The 21,374-nt window shown below is 33.3% G+C and overlaps 1 protein-coding gene across 1 annotated transcript; it reads left to right on the top strand.

The window, feature by feature from the left end:
- Positions 1-5,785: 5,785 nt before the first annotated feature.
- Positions 5,786-20,805, top strand: LOC137396834 (nuclear cap-binding protein subunit 1-like). The gene is made up of 8 exons (XM_068083144.1): positions 5,786-5,943; positions 9,827-10,339; positions 11,289-11,447; positions 11,806-11,998; positions 12,211-12,407; positions 13,249-13,419; positions 14,830-14,938; positions 20,276-20,805. The coding sequence occupies exons 4-8, from the start codon at positions 11,857-11,859 to the stop codon at positions 20,335-20,337; spliced, it is 681 nt and encodes a 226-aa protein (XP_067939245.1). The 5' UTR covers positions 5,786-5,943; positions 9,827-10,339; positions 11,289-11,447; positions 11,806-11,856; the 3' UTR covers positions 20,338-20,805.
- Positions 20,806-21,374: the final 569 nt, after the last annotated feature.

The raw sequence follows: 21,374 nt of genomic DNA, 5'->3' as shown, positions 1-21,374 counted from the left end.
GTAGACTATCAGAGCTCTCTATTAATATGTATAGTGTTTAATTTTACTATGAGAAGTAGTCAGGATAGCATTACATGGGTTTACATCAACACTATGTCTCTACTATTATATCTATCAATTACAAGATTGTACAGCATGTTTGTCAACACGACTGCTCACCCATATTCTGTATATCATTTATAAGTAAACCAACCAGTTGAGCTATCCAGGATTCTCACAGTGTTGCTGTTGGTTGCTGCCACCAGGACATATCTCTTTACATAGCATGCTACTCCTAGTGGTCGAGGCACATACTTACAAGTCCAAAGCAGCTGACCTTGAGAGATGTCTATCAAGAAGACTTGAGTTGAGCAAGAGCCAGACTTAAAAACCTTGTTTGTTCCTGAAACACAAAGTGAGCAAGAGTATTTGCTAAGCTGAGGACAAGAAATGTCTTTGAGTTTATTTCCTGTCAGTGAGTAGATGATGAGAAGCTTGTTCTTTCGGTCTGGAGCAACTACTTTATCAAATGTGATGGCTAGTCCTGTGATACTGTTATCATAGTCATTGTGAGTCCAGGAAGTGACCTGCTTTCCTTGCTGATCATGTACATGGATGGTTCAAGGGTTGCCATACACTGCTGTATATAGTCGGCTGTTTATTGTATATACACACGAAGGCACACACACATGCATGCTCGCACGCACGCACATACATATATATATATATATATATATATATATATATATATATATATATATATATATATATATATATATATATATATATACATGTACATATAAAAACTTTTGAAAGCTATCAAAATATATATATAATTTATATATTATATATAATATAGGTATATAATATATAATATAAAAAACTATATTAAATATTGTAAATATTTGTCTTGCTCATAGCTGATTGCTTATTTGTCGTGTGCTGACTGCTACAATCCTTCAACAGGCTGAAAATCTTGCTTGGCCCTTAATGCTAGAGACAAACCTCTGCTTATGCATTTCCCTTTGTAAAGTTGAATGTTTTACAGAATATTGATTGGTCTTTGTGGTATCGTGTTATTTTCTTTCATATGCAGTAGTGAGGATCAATAGTAATCATGATATAGTTCGAATTTCATGCAGTTTATCATTTACAATGTTTTTTTATATAATGTTCAGACAACTCCAAGTCCTACTGATTTACTAATTCTTCACTCATTATCGTATGTGGCGAATGGACAACTTTGATGCTTTTTTTTTCTAGAAGCAATTTAAAAGCTCTAGATTTTGACTTTTACTCTTTTGTTGTATTGCAGTGTTTGCCGCATTGTTTTTTTACTGCAGTGATATTTTACGATCCCAACATTTAGTATTTTTTCTGACTTATCAGTCATCTACAGTTTTGAGCCCTGACAATAGCCAGTGTGACTACGAGCCAGAAACAGGCGGCTTCGCGGCTGTGTACATTATTCGAAGCAAGTATTGGCACTCTTTAATTTTATTAGCCTATTAATGCTACAATGTTTTGTTGATTTTAATCTTGAAACATTCTAGCAGTCAGCTCATCTCAAACATAAAAAATAACAGCAAATAATAGAAGAATACGGATACCCTTTGATAATATAAACTAACATTTTATGCGAGTTCATCTATAAGCAATAATTCAGCCTGATCTAGTAATAACTATATTAATGCTCATGAAATTTACCAGAGGAAAGCAGTTTAATTTTGCGTATAAACTAGTTAATACTACCTATGAAAAGCTGATTTCTTGCTTGCTGTCATTTTTTTCTGATGACAGAATATATTGTAAAATAATAGGTTGTTTGGGCAAAATAACAAAATAATACATACTTTAGTACTGTCAAGGGAGAAATTTTAAATAATTTAATTTATTATATTTATTTTAAATTTATTATAATAATGAATATAAAAAGTAGGCTAATACTGATAATTTGATATTTAAATAATAATATGAAATGTACTGTTTTTGTGAGTTTCCTTTGAGTGAAATACTACAATGGTTCTATGGTTTTATGGTTCTATGTGAAATGGTTAGCCTCTGGACCTTGAGTTCAATTTCTCCCAAGACAAATTTTGACCGCAGACAAAGTGGCACTTCTGCCCCACAAAAAATCAGACCGTTGCTATAAAGCAAAATTGAAATAGCAACTCAATCAATGGAGATGGGCACTACTATAATTATCCTTGCAATTTGTTTTGACAGTAAGGCGTTGCTGTATCGATGAGCCCAAGTATCAAGTATTATTGAGATTATGAGGCCTACTATCTCTTGTGGGCAACTCTCTGCAGGTAATTATCTTATAATTGACAATAACACGCCAGTTGTTTGTTTCTAAGCGTCTGTGAACTCTATTTTTCTCCAAAGGTCAAAATAACAATTATTCTGTCAAGGCTTACTAGCTCAAGCAAAAAATAACAATATGCTTATATACTTAGCCCTATTTGTTATGGCCTTACTAGGTTAAATGAGTACAAATCTGTTAGGCGTGTAGCAGTAGCTCTTAATGTAAACAGGGGCGGCTGAGTTAGCTCTCTTCTCTCAGAGCTTTATGGCTTCCTGGCTTGCCACCTCTTTTGGGTGAATCGTGTTTGTTGAGTCTATCCTCGGCGAGCTGGTTGCTGCTGGCTCCTTGGCTATCTTGGGCTTATGTTAATCCTCCTATCTTGGCTCTTCCTTGCGGCTCCCCTTTGCCGTCTGGCTCGCTGTCAGCTTCTTCTTAGCGGCTCCCCTTTGTCGTCTGGCTCGCTGCCAGCTTCTCCTTTGCGACTCCCCTTTGCCGTCTGGCTCGCTGCCAGCTTCTCCTCCTTTTCCCTTGATTTTGCCCCTCTTTTATACTTGTCCTTGAGCCATTGTCGAATGTCATTGGTTGGTTGTGTTTAACTTGCGGTCTTTGCGTAAGCTTTTGTTTAATTTATATTTCAGATTCCTTGCGGTGAGCTAAAATTCCTTACTGTGGTTGGGATTCCATGACGACAAGCAAATGAGAAGTGAAAAATATTCAAAGTCCGGTAAAAAATTGTACAAAACTGGCCATAACTCAAAAACTAACAATGGCAGCATTATAAAATTAATTTTACAGTAATCCTCGTCCTAAGACGCTACTAGCTAGCTAATTTATATGAATCGAGAGAAACTATTATCATATTATGCCATTCTTTTTACAACCATTTCGTCAATATTTTCTCATAAAATACAATATCTGAGTTAATGAATAATTATGCTATATTTTTCTACTGCTCTACAATACAACATTTTCTAGACTATAATGATGTTATAAGCTATAACTAAATATACTAAATAAAGTGTTGTAAATGATTCTTTCACTGATGGCTGGTTGCTGATCTGGTGCACGCCGGCTGCTTCTTCGCTCCAACAAGTCATAAATTTGGCTGGCTCCTGTAATATTGGCGATATACCTCCATTTTTGCCTGATACTCTGTAGAGTTGTTTGCTTCGATGAATATCCATTAATAATTGTTGTAACCAGTTAGTCTCTTTTATATTAAGTGGTGTTGATCAATAATAATCGTGATTTAGTAACTATTTTATGCTGTTTTTCATTCATTAGGCTTTTCATTATAATGATCAGACAACTCCCAATTGAACTGATGTCCCATATATTCACATTGCATCAGCTATGATAGTTGGACAACTCCCATGCTTGATATTTCCAGCAGCATAGCAATTGCCGTATATTTCATGTCTGCTTATTGATGCATAACAGTGCTTGCTGCAATGTTTTGCAGCAGTTGTGGTATTAGGTGATCCCACAATTTATTATTTCTTTTGACTTTTGGTAATCTATTGCTTCAAACCCTGACAGTACTGTAGCATGAGATTTTTTTTACAAGCTTAGCAAAGTTTTTTTCCAGCAGCTTATTGCGTAATCTTTAAGCAATGCGCCATGGAGACTATTAACACGTTGACGGCTATTATTATTATTTTTGTGATTGAGCTGAGTCCAAGGGTTATGATCTCTAAGGCTAAAGCGATGAATGCTTGCAACGCTTGACTGGAGCAGTTTCATTTCTTACTTATGTTCTGGTACTACTAGGATGAAGCTACCCAGCTAAACTTTACTGATGAGTAAATGGCCTTTTGCATCATTTTTATAGAAGGATATTATAAATCTATGTTTTAATGTGACCAATGGAAATCTAAACTATCAATGATAATATACGTGTAGCGTGGACGTTAGTGTGTGTCTGAACATTTGTTAGTATATCTTCCAGCTCAGCTATTCACTTTGTCCTTGTGTCATGAGCTGATTAGGCTACATAGTATTAATGGCTATCAGGCTGCTCTAGTGTAATATACTAAACCTAAGTTTCTAACCCTAAGGTTAAGTGTATTATTAGTTATACAGTTGTACTTGTAGTATCATTTCATGAATTTCTCCTTTTGAAAACCAGACAAGTTCTAACAAAGCTACTAGTATTATTGTAAGACTGATGAGTTAAGTAGATGATCATAGCATAGGCATCCTGTGCTGCAGTTGAGTATTTCCATATAATCATTAGTTAAACATAGTAAAGATCTTTTGAGCATTTCTTAGGAACAAACCATAATGAGCTACTCGTTAGTTTTTTCAGAGGCTGCATATTGTCTAAGTATTTTTCCCAAAAGAACCCATGGCTTTAATAGCAAATATTGACGAATACCATCATACTTTAACATACAAGTGTCCCAATATGTGAGAATCGCGAGTTGCACGCTAGCGTTTAAGCAAGTTGTTGCATTGTTGCAAATCATAACAACTAAATGAGTATTTGTTACTTTGTTACACACTTACAGCATAAACATCTTGTTTAGAGTTTTTGTCATTATATGGTAACAAGTTACTTTTTGCTTAGATGTTTTATACAGAAAACACTGCCTTGAGATGCCATTAAATTGACATACAAGCTCATTTCCAGAATGCATTAAACTTGTATGTAGAAATATGACTTTCATAAGAAGCACTTCTTGTTACTTCACACTAGAGAAACACAAAAAGAAGGGCAGATGCAGCAGCTCACGGCTTTTGTGGCAGAGTGGTAGATAAGAATACTCTGTAATATATTGTAACCTACACTAGTAAAAATACTCTGTGTAATGTATTGTAACTTTCCCTAGTAATAGTTCAGTTTGGTGTAATTATTGTGTCTGTTTTCCGTGCTGCTGGACGAGTTTGGGCCTTTTTACATCAAAAATTTGTAGTTGTTTTCTTGCAGTAAATAACTTATATAACAAGCAGGAAACCATCACCGCTGTAGTAGCCAAACACTCATCAATTTTTGACCAGTTTTATGGTATAGTAATAGTACTTGTTATATTAGACATTGGGGGATTCTTATTTTTACTGTGCAGTCTAAGATTGCCTATAAAATAACCATCATAGCCATCAATAACCATTATAACAATGCATCGGTGCATAATTATGCTTTTCACGTATGAGGTGCGTCCAAACAATTATTGATTCTGTCAGCACTAAGTCATTTTATTTTTGCTGGAACCCAACAAAACTTTGGGTACTACTCTTTATCTCAGAACTTCTAATTCCATTATGTTCTTGAAGGCATTCATCACATTGGGATACAAAGTTGATATAAAAGGGTCATCTACGTATTTGAACCAGTATTTATCTAGCTTCTTAAACTGCTTAAATGGTGGCAACATGCCATTTAAAGCAACAATAATGAATCTAGGCCTTTTGGAGCTTTTATTAGGTGTTTGTAAGCTTGGTTTGGACTTAAAATATGAAATTATATTTGTAGTTCTAAACATGGCTAACATGGATGAAATTGCGCCACCTGCCATAGAATGTGGGTTCTGTTTGAGACAAGGAGTAGCTCTGCCCAATCCTCGTCAACTTACCTGTAACCATGTACATTGCCTTCAATATCTGACTGGCTTTTATGATGAGAATCACATGTTGGTTTGCCCATGGGAAGACTGCGGGTATGTTGCTAGGTGACAAAGTTTTCATGATATGCTCAGATTACAAAGAAGGCAAAGTTTGCCTATTATTATTGGTTAACATAAAGTCTGTGTGTAGATATTTCCTTAAAATAGAATCTCAAAATGTTGCTCTGGCAAAATTTGATAGCTAGTGGCTAGCTGACACTCTATAAAATCAAGAACTCCCCATATTGACTAAGAACAACAAGCTATTAAGTAAACACACTCCTAAGAGCCTTTGTGTAAACTTATCAGTTCAATGATTAAGACTCTTGGCTAGAGTAGAAGGCTTTGTGCCTGCTAATATAAACAGTCAAATACATGACTTTCGTAACATAGATAATGCGCTAATAATAGGGATATAGTCACAAGTTTTACTGAAATAAGGAAACCAAGTCCTAATATTTTAAAGAATAACAAGAAGTCTGGTTCTGAATCTGCAAATTTACTTCTGGAGTTGAAAAACTTGGTTGCGAACAACAAAATCTAAAGTCACCGCGATGAATTCTGGTTTAGATGGACGTCTGTATCGGTTTAGTATTTTGGATATAACTTTTTGCAGAGATACCATTGAGGCAAATTTATAAATTTTATGATTAGCCAGAAAAACTTTTTCGAGCTAATAATAAGTTTTTTTCCATAACTTACAAATGACTTTACATGGTATGGATAAGTTTCCAAAGCAAGATAACTCATGTTTGTAGCCCAGCTACAACATATTTCGCGAGATACCTCACAAATGGTTGCGAATGAATTAAAGGGTTAACCTTAAATTAACCTTTCCAAAAATTTGAAAAATTAGCCAAACAATTATAATGTGCTGCCCTTTTTGAATGTCACTTTTAATACACTTTTAATAAGATAATGGTTAAAAAAACACATCACAATTGCATTCAAATAGTAGTGCTACAATTACATATTGCCAAAAAATTGTTGTGAGGTATTAAGAAGGAAGTGAACTGAAAGCATGATGTCAGATGTTCTTTATTGTCATAATATTATAATTCTTGCAGCAATCATTTTTGATTCTACAGTAAACTTAAACAAATAGATTGAACTTGTTTGTGTTTTGACATTCCTTTCCAAACCAGTTTTCTTTTAAATTATCTCATGATTTATATTCATCAAATATTTTCCAAAACAAGCGTTATTAAACTTAGTTCATTGATTTTTACCACGGTTTCTGTATGTCCTCAATGACAAACAGCTTGATAATCTTGTCAAAGCAGTATTTCTATACGCCAAATACCATCAACTCTTATCTTTGTCTACCATTTTGTTGAAATCGACTCTGAGTTTATTATTTTGTTGAAAAATAACCTAACGACCTGATTTTTTGTTGAAACAATAATTATGAGTTGCAGGAAAATTATTATGAGACTAGTAATTAACCAGTAGAAAGCCATAATATTTTGACTAGATATTTTATGATTTCATATGAGAGCTTCAGTGTTGGCCCTGGCTAATTACAAGGCCATAATATATTTACGAGCTGCCAGCTATAAAATAACAAACCATGTTAAGAGTTTTGTCTCATCATTAGAACTCTTGAATATACAAGAAGGCTTTCTACTATTCTGGTGAATATTTGTGTTCTATAGACAGTGTGATAATAATATGAATATAGTAGCACTGTTCACTGAAGTGAAAGTAACCGAGTTTCTATCGTTTAAAGACTAAAACAGGAAAATTTCCCATGGTGCAATTGTATGTAAATATTACTATGTCTGCAATCAGACATGAATGATGATTCTTATCACTTTTTATTTTAATTGACAAACCTAGACATCAGCTAGACACAGTGAATATTTGAAGTCATAACATGCTGTTGCAACTCATTTTGCTACTCCATGAGCAGGAAAATATTGAATTTGGCCATGTGAAGATTGGAGATATGTTGTTAGGTGACTGTGTTTCATCATTTGTTTTATGTTTTCAAGCATACCAAATTTGCTTATTATATTTTACCTACGTGCATAAGTATTCTTTCAAAACTAAGTTTAAATTACCATTTGGACCAAATTTGATTAGCGAGGGGAAAATTCTCATAAAGCTTGCAAATAGTCATTGTAAGCTCATTAGGTGTTTTCTATAAGTCAAGTCAATGTGCGAAAAGAGCTCGCAGTCAGCAGCAGTAAAATACAAGAACTTCAAATATTGACTAAGAACCACAAGCTGTAAAGTAAACACACTGCTAAAAGCCTTTGTGTAAACTTATCAGTTCAATGATTAAAAGTCCCAGCTAGAGAAGCAGGTGTCATGGAGCCAATGTACGCAGTAAAATATAGTAACGCGGCTTTAGTCATGTAGAAAATGTGCTAAGAATTGGAATCTAGCCACAAGTTTCACTGAGGTAAAGGAACCAAGTTTCAATATTTCAGACAATAGCAAGCACTAGAATACAAAATAGTCTTCTGAAGTATTGGGCTTTTTTCTTATTGGAAGATGGCAGGTATGTTGCTGGGTGACAGCGTATAAACATTTGAATCATGTTTAAAAGCAGACTAAGTGTGCCTATCATATTTATTCGGTTACAAACTCTATGTATGGTTATTATTTTACCTTTTGTAGTGTCATCTTTTTATTTTTGCACAAACACTTACATGACCTGATTGCCATATATATCTGTAAAACTTATTTAGACTAATATTTTGTTGTTTTAAATCATTAAGGCGAGTATTTAATTGACAATCTAACAATTGCATTAAACATTGTGCCAACTGCTACGTTGCCCCACTGTTTCGGTAAAAACACAGCGTTTTGATTGATACTTCACTTTGTTACTAATTCTTACCTGTTTACCTAATTTTAATTACTTAATATATTGAATTAATATTAACAATAAATCATTAGAACCTTTCAACAATAGAACATATTTTTTGGTAGCTGACTCGGGTGTCCTCATAGCAAACCAAATAATATTGAAGACAAAATTTTTTTTTGAAATTCTAATACAAGTTTCTGACTCTAGTTTGTTTGTCATAAATTCGTTTTGCTTTTAGGAGTGTTAAAATAAAATTTTGAACAGCCTGACAAGCTCAAACAAATTAATGCAGGGTAATATAAAGCAGTACAAATCTACACCAAATCGATTTACACCGCTTTTTTACCACTACACCGACCAAGCGCCATTATTTTCTATTGATGCAAAAACCGCAAATACTAACCAGTATAGTTTTTTTAGTATTTTATAGATGCGTACAGCATTAAAAATGTGTTAGAACATAGTTTGGTAGTAAATATTGGCAAAGCAGCGAGTTTAAATTTTGATTCTCAATTTTCACTTCATACAATATAAACAAATGATCCTAGTGTTTATATTACTTTAAAACCTTGAAGAAACTTGTAAGGCCAAAAAGTACTTAATGTCACCCGATACAAGGTTTACTAAACTAAAGGGAATGCCAATTAAAGGTTAAAAGTTGGCAGGTTCTAAACACAACCCTTCTCACTTTTGTGCATAGAACTGGACCAAGTTATTCTACATATGGCACAATAAAACAAATTACTAGAGTGCATGGCAATGATTAGCTATATTTCTTAAATAAATGATACAGTTAAAAGTAATGCATACAAATGACTGCATAGACCGAGGTCTTCAGGTGCTCGTGTTTTTTTCATTCTCACAGCTTCTTATACATGTATCTTCCCATGTATCCTTTTTTTTGTAGCATGGTACACTTGGCAGCCGACCGTAGCATTACCATAGTATTACTGGACGCATTGTCACCTGCTAAGTAGGCTCAAAGTGCTTGTGGCATCTATTGCCTTATTGGTGTCAGCTCGGCACAATAATTTCCTCTGATAGCTTCTGTTGAGACTTTTTGCTCAGCTTTAGAAGAGGAGATCAGAGCTGGTGCTCTGATACTGCATCTTACTTCAGGCGTCAGCCGTCCGTCTTCGCAAATATGCAGTCTTCCTCAAATTGCTTCTGAGCCCGTATCAAAGAGGCTGTTTGAAAAGCCAACTTCTGCCCGCAGGAAATTTTTGTGACAGTTTTATCGCTTTCTTCTCTTGCAAGAAATACAGGGGTTAATTGGCGGTAAGACACTCTAACACTTGAGTTTGCTTTTTTGAGCACAACTCTGTTCAGACTGATGGCTCCTTAGCCCAGCTCCTGAGCTGGTTGGGTAGTATGTTGTTTGGTTACTTAACTCGTTTTTTCATTCTGGCAGTAGGGTGTTTGGCTTGTGGTTCATGTGATTCAGGTTGGCTTGGATTGTGGCGAGAAAAAGGAGAGATGGCCGAGTCAAACTTAGCTCATCAACTCAATCTTTTATTTCGGTTGGCCTCTCTTAGGCACATATCTGTCCACACTATCCAACTTGAGTTCTAGGTCCTTAGGCCCGGCCTGATGTGCCGCAGTCAGTGAAGTGGTACACCGTTTCATTGGAAGGTCAGCAAGGTCATTTTCTCTTTTCCAAGAAACCAGGGCACTTGACTTTGTCAAAGAGGTAGACAGTGCTACCAACTTGCCACCAAAATATGAGAGCAGCAATGGAATGATTTGGCTAAAATCTGTTGAATAATATTGTTATTTAAGTTTGGGTGAACATAAGCTAGTGTCGATGGTCGGAGTTAATTACCCAGATTTACTCTTGTCCCATAGATTGTTATTTCACGTACAATGCGCTGCTAATTAAGAAAAAAAGAAAGACAATTATCAAAAATTTTACTTCTGAAAGTATCTTTAACGATTTTACATAAACTAGAGGTAGACTCTGCATTATTGATTTGGTATATAGACTTTAATCATTAGCAGTGTCATATGGCGACATTACTTCTCAACCTTCGAAAAATTTTAATACTATCGCTTTAACATGGTTTTAAAACCATCTTCCAGAGACTTTGAAGCTCATAAGGCGTAACATTTGAGCCAGGAAAATAAGTTTTTTTTTCCTAAAATTCCATCATGTAGACCAAAACATTGGAACTTTTTTTGTTCTCAACCAAAACCTTATATAATAAACAAAACAATCAAAGTTTTTAAAGAGTGTGTTTTTGGGATAATTGTGCATAATTAATCAGCATATTGAAGTATTAAAAAATCTGAAATAATACTGCTTATATTTAGTAATACTTTAAATATTATGAGCATATATATTATATTTCACAATGTATAAACTGTCCACATATTAACACAAATACTAAAGGTTTATTTTGGTATATTTTTTAGAAGTACTTGTACACACAGTATTTATTTATCATATTGAAATATTAAAAATGTAAAGTGCGAATTAATAAATTTGTTATTATTTTAAATGTTATGGATTTAAATATTGAATTTTATAAATTTTACGCTGTCTACCTATAAAGATAATTACTTGATGATTATTTTGTTGTAGTCAAATCTGTGAGGTGCAACCCACCAATTTGCCAGCATACCAAATTTTAAGAGACGAACCTAGATTCTGTGATGTCTGGGCAAAAAAGGAAAGAATGACCAACAAGCATTTTCCTATTGCACACTTTGTGATACAATTCATTGTTTAAAGCATCACAAGGTGTGTAAAGGTTGACCTGGGTTTATGTCTGATAAATCATGGAAAACAAATATTTTATTTTATTTGTGGCTCACTTAATTTTATTAGTGATTCTGCCAACTACAATAAATTGGAAATACATTCACAATTTGTTCCAAGTAGTAGCTGCGATAAATGGTGTAACATCTATCGTAAAAAACTTCCTTTAGTTGTACAAATTTCATTGGTACACAAACAAGAACTCTAGCATTTTAGTGTTTCCATTTTAGTAACTGTACTTCTCACTTTCATAATAAGTTCATGACAATATACATAGCATGTCATCAAGTTAGTTTTTGATCAATTTTGTTAATGTTATTTTGAAACAATTATGTTATAGATCCATCAGGAGTATCACAAAGAGTTTGGTAAGGTTCATGCGACCATAAACATGGAACAGTATGAACTACTGAAGGGTCAGCAAAGCAGAGTCTGTAATGATCACAGCAACAAGCTACTTAGTTTTGGATGTGATAAATGTCTGAAGATGATTTGCAATGAATGTGTCTGCTCAACCAGATTTTGTGATGATGGTAACTGGTAACAGAGACAAACAACATTGTGCATATAGTAAAAAAAAATTCGTTTATGCTTTGACCTCTATGAAAATTATGGAAAAATAGAATTTCAAGTATTTTTCTTCATGTTTCTTTTTCTTCTTTCCACTTTGATCATGTCAAATAAAATGTTTTGATTAATCTATTAACTGGTCAATTAAACTTTGAAAATACTTTGTCTGTTTCAGGAAAGACTCATCAGATGGTGACTTTAAAGCAGCTTGTAGAACATCTTAATGAGGAGATCAACAAGCTAAAGAGAAAAATTATTGAGAAAGAAGAGGGTTTGGAACAAATATTCAAGTTCACGTCTCAAAAACTTGCTGAGTATGACAAGGAAACTTTTGAGATGGTGCAAAAGATTCACGATAAAAGAGATGAACAGGTTGGAATGTCATTGACAATTGATTAACCCATCATTTCTTTGCTCTAGATTATACTGTTAGTGTAACAAAAGAGGCTTTGTTAAAATGTTAAAAGTTGTTAACAAGCCTGAAGGCCTTCGCATAATAATCACTATAGTGTCACGCAATAATACCATTTTTTACTAAAAGAAATAAACATGATTGATTATCAAATCTGGTACTAATACAAGATCTAAAAGTCTATGAGTTTGTAATAATTTTGTTTAGTTATTCAAACCTATATCTGTTTGTTCTCTGCAAACTATTTTTTTTAAACTTGTTACGCATGATTGCGTTGAAGGTCAGATGGGTCATTGATCAATTTTTTGGCAGAAAAAAATCTTTTTTTGTGAAGTGCAAAACGTTTCAGAATCTATATGACAGAAGTCAGGTTTTATTTTACTAAAACCAAAAAAGTCCAGCTTACCATCCAAAAATTCTATTCTCAGATGTATTCTATCTTTTAGTAAGTAATCTCTTTGTAATACATATTTTTCATGTGTTTTCTAAATATCGTATAACATAAAACTACGTTACATTCTATATCTATCTTGTCAGGTAATAATTAGTTAGAGAAAATGTTTCTAGCTGCGAAGGAAAGAATTTGATAAAAAGATTTCAATTCAAGTGCGGAGTTTCAAGTTTATTCTGATGTATTGTTCAGTGAACTTCTTTCCATACAATTTCTACAAACTGCTAGTAGTGACTACCAGTGATCGTGAACTACTAAATAATTTGTCAAAGTTAGTAGAGTGTTTTTGCATATGGAAGTATTGGTGCTTTCACTTAAACATTGTCATCAGACCCTCTCACTTGTTGAAGATCAAAACTCTAGAGTCTAAGTACAAACAGCTAGAGGATGAATATACAGAAGATAGACTGAAAACCAAAACTCTCATCACAGACTTTCTTGAAAATGAGATACTCAAGAAATGGAGCCAAATAAGAAATATAATGCGCAAAACAGAGTCTAGAGTCAAGCATGCTCATCAGGTACAATGGTGGTTCTTTACAGAAAGACACTTTTCAAGCTAGAATTTTTTATTTAAACCATATAACAACTTAGGCTACTTTCTTCTCAAAACAGTTGATCCATCATAGTACCAGCATTTCAATGCCACTAAGAAAAAGGGCATCTGACTCATTGCGCAGCCAGTTTTGCATGTGTTCTTCAGCATTTTCTGTTAAAGGAATTCCATGCAAAGACTCATTTATCGGATCCAACGCATGAGCGACAATGCATGAGCTGAATTAAAAGCCAAATGTCCATGTCCGAGTCTACCAGTTAATACTGGTAAACTTTTTAGGGAAATTGGCATTGAGACGGGAATTTTTACGCTAGAGAGTAGCACAAGTTGACAAAATTCTTCTTTTAGTGAACCTGATTGAAATCAGTCTATCTCATGAAGTAAAGCGAACTTTGCTTAGAAAGCAAAGTTTGGGATCTTTCGTATCTCAAAATATGTCAACATTACCTTCTTCCTGAAACTTCTGGCTTTGAACTTCAAAGTCTACAACCGGCTTCCCAGTTTCTCTACTAAGGTTTCACAAGTTTTCACTAAGGTTCTAAAGACCTTCAACCTAAGTTTCAAGTTTCCAGCAAAGCCTTCTATCTGTTTCTATACATTTAATCTGTTAATTTACTTACTCCTATAAACTCCTATACCCCTACACTTTGAATTGAATACAATTTATTTCAGTTTCACTTCCTCATTTATCATTAAAATATTATCACAGCCCTCAGCTGTTCCAATGCGTACCTGTACGAAGTGCAGTAAACATGGTCATGGTCAAAAAGCAGGATAGTTTTCTTGAATTATCTTTACTTGAAGTTATAGCCAAGACCTTTAGTTTATTACTCTTTAGCCTAAATGGCAATTTAATATAGTGTCTGTGACTTTCCTTTTTGAATCAACTGAACATTATTGTAACTTTGGTGGATAATAAAAAATAAGTATAAAGGTAATTAACAATCTTAACAACTAGTGATATTGCAAAGCATTAATTATAATAGTGCAATGCTGATTATCAAGAGCCACAAACATACCATGAGAGCTTGTGAATGTTTGTCCCATATATTTTAATTTTGCTTTATTATTATGTAAACATACACAATTGAAGATTATGGTTATGTAATAGAAGCTGCCATTTTACTGGTAGTTTTATTAACACAAAATATTTAAAAATCTTTCATATATGTTGATGATGAGTTTTTTTAGATTTGTTCAAATCTTACGCAATCAACAAAAAATAGATAAAGTGTTTCGCTTCAATTACAGCTTATGAAATGCATTGGAATTATGCAAATATGTTAAATAGTAGCATATCGGTAATTTTCGTTACTTAGTTGCATTACAGGCTTTTCAGTTTGAAGAATTCAACTGTTTTCCACTATTATTTTAGTGTGATATAGTTTCCGGCTACAGCGACACAAAGAATGATATACAAAGGTTGATCGATGAAGTCATGCCATCCATTCAAGTACTTTCACTCAGCAAAGTGAGAGAAAAACGTAAGTCTACTGAAAAAGATTATAATTTACTTACTGTTTTATAGGAGCTACCATTTAAAGTACAGTTGAAATGACTTCTTTCTTAATTTAGCTTATCTGCTGAAAAATTTACTTTCCATTTGTCAAAATACCATACACTATTAGCTAACCTTCCATATTGAGGTATTATTTATAACTCTGAATCAATTATTATCAAATAATTAAGCTTTTAGCAGATTAGATGAAATCCATGCTAAAAACTATATATATATATAGTTATAAAAACTATATATATATATATATATATATATATATATATATATATATATATATATATATTCACAATTAAAAATATTTCTTGCAATAAGCTGATTTATATGTTATTTACCAACGGAATATGGGAAATTATGCTGTCTTTGATGCATGAGTCAGATTTTGACTTCAAACTGTAAATTATTCGCATCAGGAAATACATCACAACCTTTAATTCACCCTGTAGATTATTCTATATATTGTCTATATACTGAAATGCCTAATCAACACCTAAATAATGCATGACACTGAGTTATTAAGATAAACTTCTCAAACGCTGTTACTGTTTATAAGTTATGAATTCAAAGTAAGGCTGTTACATGTACTTTTTGCAAAAAATTAGGTTCCGAAAAACTATCTACTCTCTAGTTTCCAGCATTCACTACGTGACAAACTTCTGATCCGCATCCATAAATTGAGTTAGGTGTAGGAATACATACATGTAGGCAGTACTATTTTTCTGCAATGTTTTAGCAAAAGTTAGTGGGTGAGTAATGAGTGGGTGAGTAACAAAAAAAAACTTTTTCAGCAATCGGTAAGTCAAGTGTGAGCCTGTGAAAAGAAATGTTTTGCATAATCAAACAACAATATTTTTCACGTAAACCCTAATGCTTACTAGTCCATGATTCTTTGATTTTCTATAGCTGTCAGCAGAACTAAACAGTAAAATTTTGCCATACAATGTAGGAAATGTGCATTTGCCAACAAAATTTTGAATGGCCAGCAATTGCTAAACTCTTTCACTGCAACGAGTCACATAGAACGGCTTTGCAAAGCATTAGTATATTACCATGAAGCGCATATAGCTACTGTAGCAAGCTTTGAATGATTCATTTCTGATTAGTGAGCAGCAGCATGTTCCCTTGCAACATTGGTCCTCGAACAAAGGCAACCAATTATCTGCATGCTTTGAGCGAACAATAATATGTTTAATGCCCATCATGGGCATACTTTCATTTTCCACAAACATCAGCTATCATCATTATTTCTCCTTAGCAATTGCCAAGCAAGTTAGAACTATCAAGGCTAGGAATTTTAGTAATCTTAAAACTGGATTTTAATGTGATTTTTATTAAAAAATAGTCCCACCAAAAGGGGTTATTTTGTCTTGATCATTAATAACAATTTCAAGAGTTGTAATAATATTGAAAAATCATTTGACTGGAACATGCTAGCAGTCTTTTTGGCAACAACTAAAACAGTCCCAGCTCCATAACACAATTATGCTATTTTCTAAGACATTTTTGATGCAAATTTTTATGTCGATTAACCTATTATTGATACAGTTTTATAAACTATGTAGTTCAACTGTTATGATGAACTACATTGGTCTTTTCAAGTATTGGCTTTATCAAATTTGTAACCATGCTCAGTAAAAAATATTTGATATTTAAATAGTTACTGACTACAAAAAAATGGATCAATGTGTTATTTCAACAATATTAAGGTAATAAATACGTATATTTTTGATTATGTTACATAAATAACTATAACAAATCTTTGGTCAATGTATTTCTAAACATTTTATTTAGCGAATAACTACTTTGTTAACGCTTTTGCTATAAGGAAACTTCATAAAAACCTTGTATCAGTTTCGTAGGCAAACATCATTAATGTCAGCATTGATGATTGTGACGAGGCTCTCGCCTAGTAACACAAGAAGCGGATATCAATGTTGTCAAGTCCTCAATATGTGTATCAACATAATTATCTCTGATTAACGACATGAAGATATTATCTGAAGGCGAACTATGATGTTGACAGTTTTGTATTTACAAGTTTGGCTGTTGTGAATTCGAGATGACTGTCACTATATTATGGAGTGCCATTTGTAAAATTTTGTGATATTCACACTATAAAAACATTTTTAGTATATCAGTTTACATGTTTAATATGTGAAGATTCATGTTTAGTATGCTAACTTACATATTTAGTATGCCAATTTACATGTTTAGTATTTGAAGATTCGCGTTTAGTATGTCAGTTCACATGTGTTATATGGCAAGGTTCATGTTTAGTATGCTAATTTACATGTTTAGTATGTGAAGATTGTTGTTTAGTATGTCAAAATTCATGTTTGGTATGCTTACTTTGATGTTTTGTATTGCGAAACGCGCATGTTCGCTATTCCGTTGCGATCCCGTTTGATATGCTAATACACATGTTTGTTATTGAACTTTTATTTTATATGCGATCTCCTTTTTATTACATTTTGAAGAAATGCTCCTAAGTCAATCGCGACCCTTTTTTACATGTAGCCCGCGGCCCATCGCTAAATAGTTGGCAAACTATTTAGCTTAAGTAGTCTAATTCAGTAAGTCGACGAATAACTTTCTCAATATATTAGAAAAAAGGTCGATGAAGAAATCGTTGTTGTTACTACAAAACAGAACAGCAACCTACAATACTCACTTGCTGAGGTAAAGAAAATCAGATATAGAAAGTTGAGTCTTAATAGAATCTTGACTTACCTTTTTTCAAAGTCAAGTAACTTGAATTTGAAAGAATTTTCTATTAAACGAACGAATGTGGCAAAGCTAGTTTCGGATGCACGCGGTGAGGAAATCTCGCTATAGTGTCTTCGCTCCCCAGGGTCATCGATCGAAATTCTCCAAGTTTGCCAACTATTTAGCCATGGGCCGCGGGCTACGTGTAAAAAAGAGCGCGATTGACTTAGGAGCATTTCTTCGAAAGGTAATAAAAAATAGATCGCATATAAAATAAAAGTTCAATAACAAACATGCGTATTGGCATATCAAACAGGGTCGCAACGGAATAGCGAACATGCGCGTTTAGCAATACAAAACATTAAAGTTAACATACCAAACATGAATTTTGACATACTAAACAACAATCTTCACATACTAAACATGTAAATTAGCATACTAAACATTAACCTTGCCATATAAAACATGTGAACTGACATACTAAACACGAATCTTCAAATACTAAACATGTAAACTGATATACTAAAAATGTTTTTATAGTGTGAATATCACAAAATTTTACAAATGGCACTCCATACTATATGGCAAGCCCATTAAACAGAATATCAGTGGTATAAACTTTAAAATACAATATACAAATTTTAATATATAGCTTTAATCGCAACTGCTACTTGAACAGTGGCTGGGGAAATTTAATCACCTTCCCTGCATTGGCTGGTAAACTGTCCTTGACTAAGACGATGATAAACTTTCATGACTCCACAACTTTTCCTCTCACCCAGTGCACAACTTCATTCGACTTGCTGATTTTCCATTCGTATTAGAAAACTAGTTTATATGTAATTACTTGAAAGACTCATTGGGCCTTTTTGGGCTTTTGATTAAGACTAAAAAAGAGTAGTAAATTTTTATAAGTACATTAGCTCTCAAGAGAATTTCGGAAAATGAAACTCTCTCTAAAATTAATTACAAAAATAAACTGCATAAAGCTATCTTTCATAGGATAGGAATAATTACTGTCCAGCAATAGGATTGTTATACAGAAAAACAGAATTTTTTCATGTTGGCAAAGTACAACTATACTTACAAATGCCAGTAAAGGTTCATCTTTAGTTTTTAAAAGTAGGGAAACTGAGTCTTGTATCAAATTGACCATCCAATTTATATATATATATATATATATATATATATATATATATATATATATATATATATAGATATATATATATATATATATCTATATATATATATATATATACAACATATAACGTAATCTTTAAATGACGTAAACAATTCTGTAAAGTTTTTGCTTCCAACAGCGTAAAAAATTCCATATAATGCAAATTGTCAAGTCAGGCAAGTTTTCAAAATTGGAATGAATGTCAGTTTATTTGCTGAAGAAAAATCGCCATGTTGGGAACTTCAAATAAACTTATATATAACATTCGTGGCAATCTATTCCTCATAATGGATTAGTAAATGTGTCAACAAAAAAAGATTGACATAGCTGCTCAGTTGTTCATAAATACAAATCCTGATCGCTTGGTGCAGCTGTTTCAAATTTGGTCTACCAACCTGAATGTCACAAGCTGGACAATTGTCCAAATTTATCTTTTCTCCTAACCTTGATCCTTCAAGACAGATAGACGACGAACCGTTATAACTGCTTTTTTATAGTAAAAAAATGTTGTTGTTCTGCCTTACTGTAGATAAATAAAATATTTGTTATTAACTTCACTTTGCAGAATAGACTTTGCAGTTTAAAAAAAGCAAATAATGGTTGAAGAACATCGAAGACGCGCAGTCACAATCAACTTGTAAAATTATCCCAATCATGGTCTGCAAAAACAGTTAGATTAGTGAAGAGACCAGTGAAATAAAAAGGAGGAAAGTTGTCGATGCAAACCAATAATAGTGCAGTTACGGTCTTTCCCAAAATTAATAAATGTTTAGTCATTTTTTTCCTCTTTGCATGGCAAAAGGGTTGGGTTTCGAAAGATGTGGGATTGGATTAGACAATTTACATATATTTTATTATTGTTATAAAGTTTATTTCTTATAACTTAAACATTTCTGGCATGGATTATTTATGTTGTATGAGCGGTTACTGTAGTTAGAATACCCGTTTAGTATCTTTCTCTATCAATTGTTCTTTGTGCAAACTGCTAATTGAACGTTGAATGATTTTGATCAGATTTTTACTTTATACAAGACCAATAAGGCTAACAAAATTACCAAGTGTTTGTAAAAGAGCATATATATTTAATAGTGAATATATAGTGGTACTAGCGGAATGCTGATTTTTGACGCAAGCGGCATTGCACTGGTATTAACAATCGGCTTGAAAACAATGAGAGGTAAGGTAGTTGCTTGCTATTGGCCATTAGCCTGGCACATTGCCAAAGGCTAATTTGAGGGAGCTTACTCATAATAGCTGACTAATTGCTCTCAGAGTTGAGCATACAATAACACTATTTAGAGGTTTTACATTACATAGACAAGAATGGCAAAACATGAACAAGCATGCAAAGAGTTGGTGGGTTCAGCACTGCTTAGCAATAATCAGTCAGTTCGTTATATACCTTTCTTCTCTTGGTAGGTTCCATTCCGTTTTGTATCTTTCCTGTTATCACTGTTTGGCTAATCGGTATACTGAGCTGACTCACCGAGCTGACTGAGCTGAGCTGAGCTGACTCACGGTCGAATCCCTCGCCGTGATAGGGAGGCCCAGCCTGGCTATGCCAGTGTTTAAAGGGTTGGCCCTCCAGGCTTTTGGCCAGGACGCTCTGCCATGGCCAACAAGTGGTGCTTAGAAAACATAAGTGACACTAAAAACCAAGTTTTTTAACTTTTCGTTACATTCTTTTCTTACTGTTTTTATGTTCAGACCATGATATAAAACTTACCGGCACATTAAATTTTAACCAAATGCAACCAACTTGAAAAATTTCTCTAAATGTTTACTTCGCAAAGATATAATAGAAAACTATGTCCAGCATGAAGTCTTTAACATATAATAGAAATATTGTTTTTTTATTATTATTTAATATATCAATAATTTATCATTAACTTTATTTAGCTAGTAAGAACATCAGTTAATGGTACTATTGTGTTATCTTATATGAAATACACTACATTGTTATTCACTATAGGATATACATTTTTAACTTGAAATATAATGATCTAACAAATCATAGTATATGTGATTCTTTGTTCTATTTTGTTCAACAAACCATTCGTTATTGTCAACAAAAATTAAAAATTATCCAATTGGCTGACCTAATCTAATTGAATGATAAACAACTAAGTTTATATAATCAGCTCATGTTTTTACAGTAGATAGCTTGACTTAAGATAGCCTCAGATTCCTAACATGAACTGCCCGTACCATTAATATAACAGGGGTACCCTGTTCTGTTTCCTAGCAAAGTTTTCCACTAACGAACTGCTTTGTTTATCATTATTATTAACAGCACTGTAATGATGGCAATTCCTAGAAAGTCAGCAAATATAGTTACTGTTTGATATCAGTTTAATGACATGACAAAATAAAAATATTCACAAATTTAAATAAACTAATCACTGTTGGCTCCAGTATTGCTCATGAAGCTATAGTACTAAAATGCATGTGGTCATCAAATGTTTTAGTAAGCAATTATGTGAATCAATCACAGGAACCAGCTCTTATTTTAGTTTCA

This window comes from Watersipora subatra, chromosome 5, assembly GCF_963576615.1.
Source record: "Watersipora subatra chromosome 5, tzWatSuba1.1, whole genome shotgun sequence".
In the NCBI taxonomy this organism is placed as follows: domain Eukaryota; kingdom Metazoa; phylum Bryozoa; class Gymnolaemata; order Cheilostomatida; family Watersiporidae; genus Watersipora; species Watersipora subatra.
Note: the sequence above shows the minus strand (reverse complement) of the source record. Positions and strands in the feature narration are given on the sequence as shown.

Bases quoted from the DNA above. Each gene is read 5' to 3' on its own strand.
- LOC137396834 (XM_068083144.1), top strand. From the start codon at position 11,857: ATGGAACAGTATGAACTACTGAAGGGTCAGCAAAGCAGAGTCTGTAAT. The intron at 11,999-12,210 runs GTAACTGGTAAC...TGTCTGTTTCAG, and splicing joins AACCAGATTTTGTGATGATG to GAAAGACTCATCAGATGGTG. The intron at 13,420-14,829 runs GTACAATGGTGG...CTATTATTTTAG, and splicing joins GAGTCAAGCATGCTCATCAG to TGTGATATAGTTTCCGGCTA.